The sequence below is a fragment of the Melanerpes formicivorus genome, unplaced genomic scaffold, assembly GCF_026170545.1.
Source record: "Melanerpes formicivorus ecotype bairdi unplaced genomic scaffold, bMelFor1.0.p_v2 SCAF_62, whole genome shotgun sequence".
Classification (NCBI taxonomy): Eukaryota; Metazoa; Chordata; class Aves; order Piciformes; family Picidae; genus Melanerpes; species Melanerpes formicivorus.
Genome location: NW_027142414.1, coordinates 3490233 through 3502347, shown reverse-complemented (window position 1 = coordinate 3502347; position 12115 = coordinate 3490233). Strand labels below are relative to the sequence as shown.

The 12115-nt window shown below is 47.4% G+C and overlaps 1 protein-coding gene across 5 annotated transcripts in view; it reads right to left on the bottom strand.

Moving 5' to 3' along the window:
* The window catches only part of PAPLN (papilin, proteoglycan like sulfated glycoprotein), a 57314-nt gene that overhangs the window by 9911 nt on the left and 35288 nt on the right, over positions 1-12115 (bottom strand). For all 5 annotated transcript variants that reach the window (XM_068162176.1, XM_068162175.1, XM_068162180.1 and 2 more), the window contains 11 exons: positions 11048-11255; positions 9224-9400; positions 7798-7954; positions 7112-7198; positions 6386-6608; positions 6154-6262; positions 5309-5438; positions 3479-4121; positions 2620-2757; positions 1637-1761; positions 851-989 (listed from right to left, as the gene is read on the bottom strand). In XM_068162176.1, coding sequence (XP_068018277.1) covers positions 851-989; positions 1637-1761; positions 2620-2757; positions 3479-4121; positions 5309-5438; positions 6154-6262; positions 6386-6608; positions 7112-7198; positions 7798-7954; positions 9224-9400; positions 11048-11255 — 2136 coding nt within the window. The remainder of the gene's footprint in view (positions 1-850; positions 990-1636; positions 1762-2619; positions 2758-3478; positions 4122-5308; positions 5439-6153; positions 6263-6385; positions 6609-7111; positions 7199-7797; positions 7955-9223; positions 9401-11047; positions 11256-12115) is intronic.

The following is a 12115-nucleotide window of genomic DNA, read 5'->3' as shown; positions in this document are numbered from 1 at the left end:
AAACACCATTTTAGAAGGGAGCTTAACCAGGATATTCTCAGAGTCAGATAAGACATCATCTTCCCCACCCCCATTCTCTGACCTGAATTCTTCATCTCAAAAGGCAAAACCAAAGAGCCTTAATTCAGTGCTTTTAATTCATTGAATCAAGTCTTTCTGCTTTTAGGCAGAAGAAGCTAAGGAGGCTGCTGGGGAGTTCAGTGAATTGGCTGGGATTACAGGTGGGAAACCCAAAAGAAGGGAAGAATCATCTAATCTAAAGCCCCAATATGCTGCATTTGGGGCAAAAATATTTGATACTTTTTTATTTCTGTGGAGCCCAGAAGAGCCAAAGAAATCTGTCAAAAGGCTACAAAACATGCCACCCAGGACATGAGGAGAGAGCTTTGAGACAAACTGGTTTGGTCACAAAATATTTAAAAATCAATGGGTGGGAGCTAAGGTAATTTGAGCTTTTTTTTGATATATATATATATATGTGCGTGTATATATATCTCTAGTTAAGCAGTTCCTGTTCTCTTTGCCCACACTAACTTGAACAAGTAAGGATGATGCTGTCCCTGGTATTTCTACTTTCACTTGAACCTATCTCCTTCACTGTCAGCCTCCCTGTGCATCTTTGGTCAGAATATGCTTCTTTCAGGAGACCCTCGGGGAGGGCAGAAGACAGCTTGTAATAGGAATCTTCTCTCATTCCTGTTGTCAGCAGTTCAGTACTGTTTGCTTCCCAACTGTGCCCCAGAACAGCTGACCCAAGACCTTTCCAACCTTCAGCTTTTCTACATGAAGGGATGCCATATGGTTCATCAGCTGGGCACGGTGGACAAACTGTTGCTGTGCGTGAACTTACCTGTAGGTGAGTTGCTGATGCACAGAGGAGGTGGCTGCCTGTGCAACCTTCCCGCCTCTGGATAGCTCTCGATGCTGCTGGCTTCCCTTGTGAAGGACCTGACCTCTCTCACCCTCTGCCAGAACAGTGCTCTGGTACTCTATTCAAAATAAAATGCCATATGTGAATAAAAGGACACTTCTCACTGTGACCTCTTGCGTAGGGTTTCTGTGAGCTTGGGAGAGCTTGCTGAACTGGAGCCAAAGAGCCCTTCAGCCATCTGTTTTCTGGCTGACTAGTGCAGTGAGCCTGCGCTGTCTGCTAATGAGAGTCACAGACCTGCAGGCAAGCAATTTCAGACTCCTTTCTCTCCTCTGTCAGAGAACATGTTGCAGCATCGCTTAGGCCACAATGCCTTCTGCCCCATGTGCCATTGCTGTGACAAAGCACACTTCAGAGATTGAAGGCTACAGGGTGCCTTGCTGGCCCATCTTTTGAGGCTAGTCTTTCATATTTTTTTGTTTTGTAAATAAGGCACGTTTTCAGAACAGGGAATTGTTTGTTACCCCGCAGGATCTGTTGGGACAAAACACAAATGCACCAGCACAAACAGCTATGGCAGACTGGTCACGTTATAGCGTGAGATGGAGAGCCCAGAAAATTGCAGAAACTCCCACTTCCAGAGTCTGCTTTCTGGGATCAGGAGGCAGCTGATGAAAGTTTGTTCCTGCAGCTGCCTTTACAGCTCCTGTTGTCAATAGCAGTTAAAAATGAGCCTCGAACTACCTTACGTGGAAGATAAGTCACCTATGATCTGCAACCGAATCTGTCGTCTCTCGGTCCTCCCATCAGAAATGTGGCACGAGTAAGTCCCAGCATCCTCCAGCTTGACGTGGCTGATCACTAAGGAGCTGTCAGACTGGTAGGTGTGCCTGCAACAGGAGCAAGGATTAGCTGCCTCTGCCTTGCTGCGGACAGCAAGTGGCTAATGCAGAGCAGCCTGTCCTGCTGATGTTACATAAACAACCACCACCACATAGTGCCCTCCCCAGCTTAGGAAAAAACAAAACCCTGCTGACCACAGAGGGGTCACAGGCAGGGGAAATAACTGCAGCAGAAAGGAGGTCAGGAACAGAGAGGAAACTGAGATGGGAAACAGGGAACTGCTTTCAAGAACCCTCTCCCATGAGGAAGCAAAGTGGCCTTCCAGGCAGGAGCCTGAGCCCCAGCAGTCATCTAACAGAAAAGCATAACTGGGCTTTTCTTAACTGTGATTTTCATAATACAGCACAACTGTCTGGCTCCAAACTCTTGCTGGAAAATGGTTTCCCAGGGAAAAATACATGCTTTAAAATGGGTGTTTTGCTGTGGGCTTTTTATATATCTCAGGTGGGAGTGCCAGAAACTTCCAGCCAGGAGCACTGAGTTATTTGGCTATGAGTGTCACCCTGGACTACTGTCTTAGCGCTACCCCAAGATGAATTCAACAGAGACATTTTTCTGTATCCCTCTCCTCATGTCAGCTTCCACCAGTGCCTTTTTGTGGGACAGCACCTGTTCTGTCCCATAACACTAGCCAATGCCTCATTACTGCTGCAGACTGTTTCTGCTGCACACAGATCAGGCGGAGAGTTCATGCTCTTACACGGCTGTGTTTATTTCTTCATACTGTTTTGTTGTTGCTGTTTTTAAGAATGATAACAGCAAGACTACAAAGCATGTGGGCAAATATTCAGCACTCTGCCCAGCAAGGAGTCCATCTGCTCTACAATGGAGGAAGCTGAGCTCACCTGTCAGAGGAGACCGGTCGGCCATCCTTCATCCACTCCACCCTGGAGAAGGGGGACAAGCCTGTCTTGCAAACCAGCTGGATGTTTTGTCCCACAGCTGCTGTTACAAGAGAGGGTTTGGCTTCCTCCAGGATGGCTCTGAAAGAGAAAGTGATTTCTTTTGCACATCTGCAGCCCTCCCTTCCTCTGAGTCCTCTAATGAGGCTCTGGATGAGACACAACCACAGGGCAATGCAGGACTGGTTTCCCATTCAGCTTTTACCAGACACACCAATCAACATGTGGGGATCAGTCTCCTACATGGCAAAGGCTGCTCTGGACAGTCTGAATGCTACAGCATCTCCAGGAAGAGAGAGTTCTACACTCCTCCCTTCAGAAGGAACTAGGTTCAGCTCAGCAGACACAGCTCCAGTGCAGACATTTAGATCTAGCTCTGTAAACTCCTGATTTTTTTGGGGGGACACATCTGGATCCTGACTCAAACTCTGCATCCGAGATAAAGACTTTGAAGCCAGGAGAGTCAGAGAAATTTTTTGGTCAGAACAACAAAGCCACCTCTATGGATACTCATTTACAGTGTAGGAATGCCTCCCAGACAAAGATCCCAGCACCCTGCATTCTTTCCATGCACTGTACCTTCCAGTGCTGTAGGGAGCAGGGACAGTGGAAGGAAAGATACAGGAGAAAACTCCAGCACCTGAATAAGCTCACTTAAAGGGCTGCATGGCCAATCCATTGCATGGCATTCCCAGTTAGCTGGTCCCAACTGGGGCAATACTGTCACTCCAGAGGAAGCTGCACTAATGCTTCACGATGAGCTGGCAGAACAGGAAGAAAAAAAATCAAATAAAACCATCACCTGTGCAGAGCCCGCACTGGGAAAGAGCCTGCAGATGCTTGGTGTCCCTCTGTCATGGAAACATCTGCTACCAAAGACGTTTGCCTCTGCTTGCTTTCACTGAGCAGCACCTGCTGGCTTCTGCTGCTCTGTCTTTCTGGGGGCCCAGGCAGGGCTGTCTCCCATGAGTGCAGCTGGCTCAGGTTGTCTGATTGGCTTTGCTGGCTGCCCCAGCGAGGCCTCTCCAGTGCACCAGTCCTTGACAAAGACCCTGGCAGCATTTCACTTCTCCAGCTGTTCTGTCTGTGGCTGTCTTGTGTGGGATATGAGGCCCCATAGGTTCTTCCTTCTTGTCTGTGACTCACAGACTCTCTCAGGGGTGGCTGCTGTCCCAGTGCATCCCATGTATGAGAGTGGGAGCCAGTTTGCAGGTGTTGCAGGGCTCCCACACCAGAAGGTGGCTGGTGTTCCAGAGAACTGACCCCCCCCAATCTGTGGCAGGATCTCATGCACTCCTCCTCCGAGCCAAATCTGTTTTTATTGCCGTGACAGCCGCCGTACCAAAACAGGTTGCACTTGCCAACAACAGGCACGAAGTACCAGCGAGTGGTCCAGTTTGCACAGGAGCCATGGGCACTGGGTAGCAGGCACATGAGAGGGTATGCTACCAAAGAGAGGAAGCAGAGGGAGATGTGAGGCTCATGAAGCACACAAGTCTGCATGCTTTATGTCACTTACCTACACGATTTGATGGGCCTTCTGGGAAGAGGGAAGGTGGGAAAATATTAAGGTATTCAGCTCTGTTTTGAAATTAATTGGGCAGCTGCTAACATTTCTTTCTGCCCCAATTTTGCCACTGATGGAAGAAGAACCAAACTCAGAGATATTTCTGAATCTAGATACTAGACAGATTCTTTACAGCTGTTCTCAGGGAACTGTGCAGCTCTGAGGCTTCCTTTCCTGCAAGGGTCATGTGGCTGCCATTTGCACATTTTCAGCCCACAAAGCAAGTGGATTAGACCCAGTTGTGAAGCCTCATGCATTACAGAACATTCCTACACACATCAACATAAACAGGAGCACAACCTAATGTGCTCCATGTCACAGGTATCACAGCCACATGCTGACAAATGCTGGGTACAGGGCTCTGATGGAGAGCAGGGATCTTCGTAGGGGTCCTTTGCCAAGCTGTGGTTGAGCAGAGAGGATCCAGAGAGCTTTCCCTAGGGCAGTTCTATAGGGCTGGCCACTAGCAGTCTCTGTGCTGCAGCAAAAAGGCAATGCAATGGAGCAGCAATGTGCCTGCAGAGAATGCAGGCAGGAACTAAAGGAGCAGGGATGCTTTTCCCAGCAGCTCTGGTGTCCCCACAGTGCAGTAGGCACAAGACTGAACTCTACTGCCTAAGCATCCATGCAGCCCTGTGCAACACCTCCATCCTTAGATGTAGCTTTCATTCCATCCCTGTCCGTGGGCCATGTGAAGGTTGAGCATAGTGCCAACTCAACAGAGAGGTCCTACTTCTCCTAACTAGTTTGGAGTACTCCAGGCTGCATCAGAGTGTCTTCTCAGAGGCAAATAGCTGCCCAGAAGTCCTACAGACTAATAAATGCTCTTCTCTCTGACTGTCAGCAGAGGACAAGAATTTCTGTGGCAGCTGGTAAACCTGAACCGTCTTGCTGCTCTTCTCTATCCCTTCCATGCTTTTCCTGCCCCAGCCACCAGGCAGGATTTTCTTTCCAAAGAGATAATTCACTACATTACACAGAGCAGAGCCCCTACACAGGAAGCTTCCATACACTTCTTGATACTCCTCCTACATTGCTAAACCAAGAAGCCAAAGCATCACTTACGGTAGCTGGGCCTATTGAGACATCCTTCCCCTTGAGGACCCGAAGCTGAAGCGACATTGTCAAAACAGCAGCCGTACATGGAACTGCGGCACTCGCCTGAGGGGTGCTGCTGGGACAAGGCTTGGCTTGCCTTAGAGACACAAATTGAAAGCCAAAAGTTATCATGCAGATATGAGGACAGTAGCACATACAAGGCACCGTGTTCAAGCTGTTGTCTGCAGAAGGACAGCTGTTAGAGAAACCACTGTTTGTTTGTTTGCCTCCTAGAGGCTTTCATGCTGGTAAGGGATGGGAAACTTGGCTGTCAGTCACGGAACCAGGGCTGAGCTGCTCTGCAGGACAGACCTAACCAGTGCAGGAGCAGGCCATTTTTTTCAGCTGGTCCCACCAAGCATGCAAACTATGAGATGAATTACATCCCTGACTACTTTGTCCACAATTAATCTGCACAATTGATAAGGGCAATTAATAATGCTCATGTTTTCCCCATTTTTTTTTTTTCTCCTAGAAATTGGATGGCAAGTTTCTGACTGACAGAAACTTGATTACTCAAGATTGTTTGATCAGTTTTACACAGGATGGTCTTCTGCTTCTCAGACATCTCTCAACCACCTATTCTGTCCCCTGTTCACAGAAAACCACAGGTGGATACCCCATACTGATCATGAGCAAAGTGGGCCAAAGGCATGACAGGGATTGATACCATGACTAGAATATTGGTTCTCCAGTGTTACTGACAGAGCTGAAGCACTACAGAAATCTACAATGCAAGTCACTAGGGCCAAGCCAAACTTGAATCTTCATATCTGATGGACTCCTAAAATGCAAAGAGCTGTTGTACTTACTGTTGGAGAGGCTGTAGTGGGCTGATTTCTGCTCACTTGACTATATTGTGGGCATCCCATGTTGTTTGGGCCCTGGGCAGCTGATACTCCATCAGGACAGCACCCATACCTACAGGCAGAAGGGCTGCAGCAATACCTGACCTGCCTGGCTCAACAGGCACAGGCTGTACATTTCAGAAAGCCTGCAGGAAATGCAACGCTTCCCTGCTCAGGCCCATCTACTTCAAGCTACCTGTTTTGGTGGCAGGTGCTGAAGGGGCAACCTCTCCCCATAGGGCCCGAAGCTGGAGTGCGTCCATCTGGACAGCAGCCGTATGGGCTCCGATGACAGTGCTGAGAGCCAGTCCCTGCAGAGGGACCCTCGGAGTAGCTGAGCCGGTGAGATCCCAACGAGTAGGACTGGGAGTCCCGACGAACAGGCAACAAGTTGATGCCATCGTCCTTGTCACCAGAATCTGGGGAGAGAGCTCATTAAAGCATGCAGGTGAGCACCAAAATGTGGTAATTTTCCTCACCTCTGCTCTCTTCTACCTGCCCAAGGCTACAAGGCAGGCTTTTCTGCATCAGGGAACGTGAGTCTTCTGGCCCATTTGCTCGTTGCCCTGAACATCCCTTCTGCTCTCCTATGAGAAACCAGCTGCCGCATTACTGTGGCCCCCTCACATTATCCTTTCATCTTCCTATAATCTATTTTGGGCAGCATTTCTCTCACACAGCATTTAATTCATGTTGCCAGGACCTGGGATCTCCAATTATACAAAGTCTTCTGCATGGACAGATTTAAATACTGCTCACTATTAGTGTAAAAAAAATCCACAGTTTGTCCCTGGCTCCACTAATTTCTAGAAGCCCATGAAAAGAATGACAGAAATTAAGAAAAGGAGAAACCTGCACCCTACCATAACCTATTTCAAGTTCACCACCATCAAACCCCCAAACTACCAAAATTCTTTCAGACCTGTGGCAGGGCTGTTTGGGTTGTAACGTGTAAGCGAAGACTGGCGAGTGACATCATATCCCGTAGTGTCCTGCATACTGGGGACCTCTGCAAAGAGAGACAGAAGCAAAATGAGTGCAGCGAGTCCAGTCCCATGCTCTAGTAATTGCAAATGCACTTGGGAGTCAACAGGAGACTGAAAGTTGATGAAATCGTGTTTCTTCTCCTGGCACAGCTGCTGAGCAGCAGTTGGATTCAGATGGATTGTCAGAACAGTGATAAAAGTCAGCATTTCAGCTCTGGCATGAAGATCTAGCAAGCAAGATCTTCAGCGCGGTTGTGAGTCCTTTATAGCACTGGTCTATAGAGGGATGAGAATTGGCTGTAAGTTTTTGGCTACTGAGCCTGTCCAGGTTTCCATCCTTTTTGACTGGGAGTTCTGGGGTCAGCCTGCAGCACACACAGGGAGAGAGCAATCAAAGAATACTGAATTCAAAGCAGGGACACAGCAGTGCTGTTCCCAGGCCTATTACATACACTTCAAACAGCTCAGGTAGTGGGATTCTGATGTGCACAAAACAAATGTGGGGGATGGAGAGAGGTAGGCAGGCAAGAAGCTGGGGATGTAAGCTGGTGCAGAACCGGGAATTTCTGCTCCTAACCAGAAGCGCCTTGGGAAAAGCTGGCTGTGCAGCAATACCACTCACGCTGTGGCAGGGAGCAGGGCTGCGTGTTGCAGCTACCCAGGGTGGCTGGTTTCTGTGGCTGGATGGCTTTGCACATCTCAGGGCTGTAGAACTTGGAGTCACCATCAGCACAGATGACCTGGCGTGTCCGGATGCCTGAGCTGCAGCTCTTCGAACACTTAGGCACAGAGACAAGGCAAGTGAGCAGGCAGCAGAGGCTGATTGCAGAAGCCTCACAGACCACAAGTGTGGAACAGCTGCATGATTAGCTGCAGGCTGAGCACAGCTTCTTCCACCAAGACAAAGCAAACAATATTACAGCTGAATTAATCTCAACAATTAGAAACCCATACTTTAAACCTTTTCACCAAATGTTGCACCCAGCCCTGAAGCATTAGGCTCTGAGCCTGTGACATCCCAATTATCTGCTGTGGTGTGGCAGGGAGTTGGAACAAACTATTTCAGCCTGACCTGAAGACACCTCAATACTTTGGGGATCCACCACCTGTGAGGTCAGTTTTGAACTATGCATTCATGAGCAACAGTTTACAATGGGGAAGCAAACTGATGGCTTTCTTGTAAGCCGTTAAGTGGAGTTAATCTTGCTGGAAGATGTAGATGAAGACAGAGCAATGAGAAGCAACTCAGTGGAGGGAAGGAGGTCACCTGTGTAACCCACCTGCTCATGCAAGTTCTACAAAACCTGGGAGAACGTTTATCTCCCTTATCAAAAGGGCTCTTGTCTGCTTCTGAATATGACAGGGACCAAGAAAGATCAGATTAAGGTATGCAACTTCCTTAGCTGTTATTAAAACTTGGTGTACATCTCATGAAGAACCAGGTGTAACATTTTAACTCAGAACAAACTGGTTTGGATAGCACAGAAGGGAAAAGATGCGTTTGGAAGTCACATGATGCATTGGATCTAACCCTACCTCCTCCCACCAGCACTTTTCTCAGGTTGAACAGAGCCTGGCTCCCTTCACAAAGACAAGACCAATCCAGCTGAAGCAGAGTTTATCTGAACAATTACAAAGATGCACTTCAAGCCATATCACCAAACACAATGACCATTTCTGAAGCCTGGAGCTCCAAGTCATACTGGGCCAGAGAGCTGTTCTGCTATTCACTGTGATGGAGCAAAGAATTGGGAAGAAGCAGCAAGGGTAGCTTGCTTCAGCTTATTGGCTGCATTTTGCCACTGTCACTGAAACTATAATCCCCACCTCAGATTTATTTTAGGAGCAGCTGCACATAAAGCAGGCAGCAAATTAACTGGAGCATTACTAGTGCCAGTTACAACACAACTGTGAGCCAAGGGACTGGTAATGAAGCAGCAGATATTCTCAGACTCAGCCAATGTGCAGACTGCACAGGGCAAAGTGTGTTTGCAAGGAGCACAGCAACATAATCAGGTACTTCCAACCTGTGAAAGTGTGATGCTCACCAGGCCCCAGTCTCCAACATGCCAGCCAATTTCCTGGATGCAGTTCTCCTTGAGGCAGGGCTGGGTGGCCACCGGCTTTGGCTCCATTAGGCAAGCAAAGTCCTGAGCTTGAGAGCCCTGTTGAGTTCTGCAGGTGACAGTTCGGGTCTGGACCCCTTCTCCACAGCTGGCTGAGCACTGCAGAAAGGAATCAAAAAAATACAAAGAAGCACCTGGTTTCCACTTGCATTTCTATGATGTGCTCCTTAGCATTAGGGCAGGGCACCAATTTGAGATGGCCTAAACCAACTAAGCACCATTAAAGTTATCTTCTGGGATGGGAGTAGCTCTTTGTGCTGCAGAAGAGACAATAAGGTATGGTGGGTAAGCTTTGGGAGATCTGGAGCTCACTGGATCATTTTGGCTTAGTACTGCATGCTACATTAAGAACAACAAATGACAGGAAATACCTGGAACCTCCTGCTATTTACTCCTGATTAAAATCAGCTCAAGGTAAAGAACTCAAGGGAAAAAAATATTAGGTTCTTGTATTGTTCCTGTCTTCTGCCTGAAGACCATGCTGTGTGTTTTTAGTGTGGAATGGTGACACAACTTTTATAACTAGTGTATAGGTTTGTGACATGTTTTATGCCTTCCTAAATTCACAGTGGTGTTTCCTGGATTCCAGCCTACTTATCCATGAATTATCAAGGTCTTTTATGAAAAGCATTACCTTAGAGACAGTCTCAATTGCTTCAGGTGATCTTCTCAGCTGAGTTTCAGCAACTTCTATGCTAGAGTGACTTTTATCTCAGAGTACACAAAATGCAGTCACTTTTGAGAACCACAGAATGAATCACTCAGGAAAATGTAAGCACACGTCAGTTGGTGCTTTCCCCAAATATCATTCCTACTTCACAACCATATCATCATCTTGGTATTCACACCCCACAAGAAGAAAAGGAATTTATGGTCTTGGTTAGCGTGTCTCAAAGTTGCATTTTATGCTGCTGCACCACTCAGACAAAGTACCACAACATGATCATACTGAGTCAAATTCTGCAAGCATGCTTATCCTTTTTTCAAAGGAGACTGACTAGACACTACCTTTAATTTCTGAGCCCTTAGCATGTAAGATGCCTTCTGAATGCCTGGCTGAAAGCACTGAGCAGTTTGAATGATTTCCAGTCCTGGAGATAAAGATGCCTCCAGGCATCAAAAATGTACCACACAGCTGTGTTCAGAGAAGCCCTGCACTGTCACACAGCAAACAGCAGGTCAGTGTTTCAAGGGTATGCTGCTCACTGACTGTTGTGATTGTCACACTGCTGTCCAAGGCTAGCAATGCTGAGAAAATATGCTTGAAAATAAACAGCTCAGGCAGGAGCCATCGGCTCTGCTTTCACAGAGGAGGCAGTGTTACTGCACATCATCAGGTGATGGACAGCAACTCTCATGCCTACCCTATGTCTTCACCAGGCCTGAGTAAGAAACTCAGCCAGTGGCAGGTCTGGTGGATCTGATAAAAATACAGGAGTGGGGAAAGCACTGGCAGACCAGAGAAGAAAGAACGTGATGAGAGAAGCAGAGGTGCAGAGACAGGCTCGGGTTTGGGGAACAGGGATGTGTTTGTAGAAGGGCATAGCTGCTAGCTCGCTAGCTAGCTGGAGAGCTTGTTTTGCAGGAATGTAGGGACAAGTCCTATACCTCTGCACACCATCTATCCAGGGACATAGACCTTTTACAGACCCAGAAATGGAGCCTGCCTCTTCATCCCAGACTTTGACAAATCCTCTTTCAGTGGGTGCCAAGAGGCAGTTAGTTACCTTCTGCACAGAAGCTCACCTCTGACCAGGGCCCTGTGCTCCAGGTGGCACACTGTCTCATGTTGCAGGGCTGGCTGCTGCGAGGCTGCTGTGCGAAGGCCATGCACTCAGCGTTATCCACCACCGCCTGGGAGCTCTGGCCATCAAATGCCACACAGTAAACAGAGCGAGTTTGGGTGCCCCCACCACAGGTAGCTGAGCAGGGTCCCCACTCCCCCGTTTTCCACCTGCAGGTCACAGAATGAAGCAAACTCAGAGCTGAGTTCCCATTTGACCAAGCACTGCCAGCTTAGTTGTCAATGCAGAGAATGAGTCCCACTCCAGAGACAAATCCTCTGGTCTTCTATAGAGGAAACATTTATCTCCATGGCTTTTGGTCTCCTGATGTCTGCAAAATGTTATATCAGGAAGAGAACATCAAAGAAGATGATGTTCAAGGGGAAACAAATTTTAAAAGAAACATACAGATACATAAATAAGAAAGAAAACAATCCATATCAGGTGAAAGAGAAGCAACCCACAGCAGCCTAACCACTCATTACCCTCCAGCCATTATTGGAAACAGTAAAACAAAGCCAAGACCTCACTCTACCTGCAGACTGCGTGTGACAGGTTAGGCTGTGCCTTTAAGAAAAGGACAGCTGCTGAATTCTCTAGCTGAATGTTTGGGTGTAAAAAGGAAAAAAAAGATTATTCCTAAACGAATTTCATTGGTCAGATGTGAGATGTACCATAGCAAATATCACTAACATTCTTTCTCTCACTTCAGCTTCAGTCTGTTCTGACTCTCATTCTTGGCCAGACTGCCTGCATGTCGACCCTGAACTAACTTTCTTAACAACTGCTTTGAGCTACTGATTTTTCCATTAATATCCTTTTCTTTCTTTTTCTCCTTTTTCACCTAATTAACTACTAGGGGAAAGGGGAGGAGGGGGAGAGGGGTTTTGGGAGGAGCCTGAAGGGGGATTCTCCTTGGGAGGATCTGTGTTTGTGTTATTTCCTGTAAATTCTTGTATAATATTGTAAATGCTGTATATTTTGTATATATTCATTGCATTTCATTATTGCTTGTAAAATGCAGCTTTCC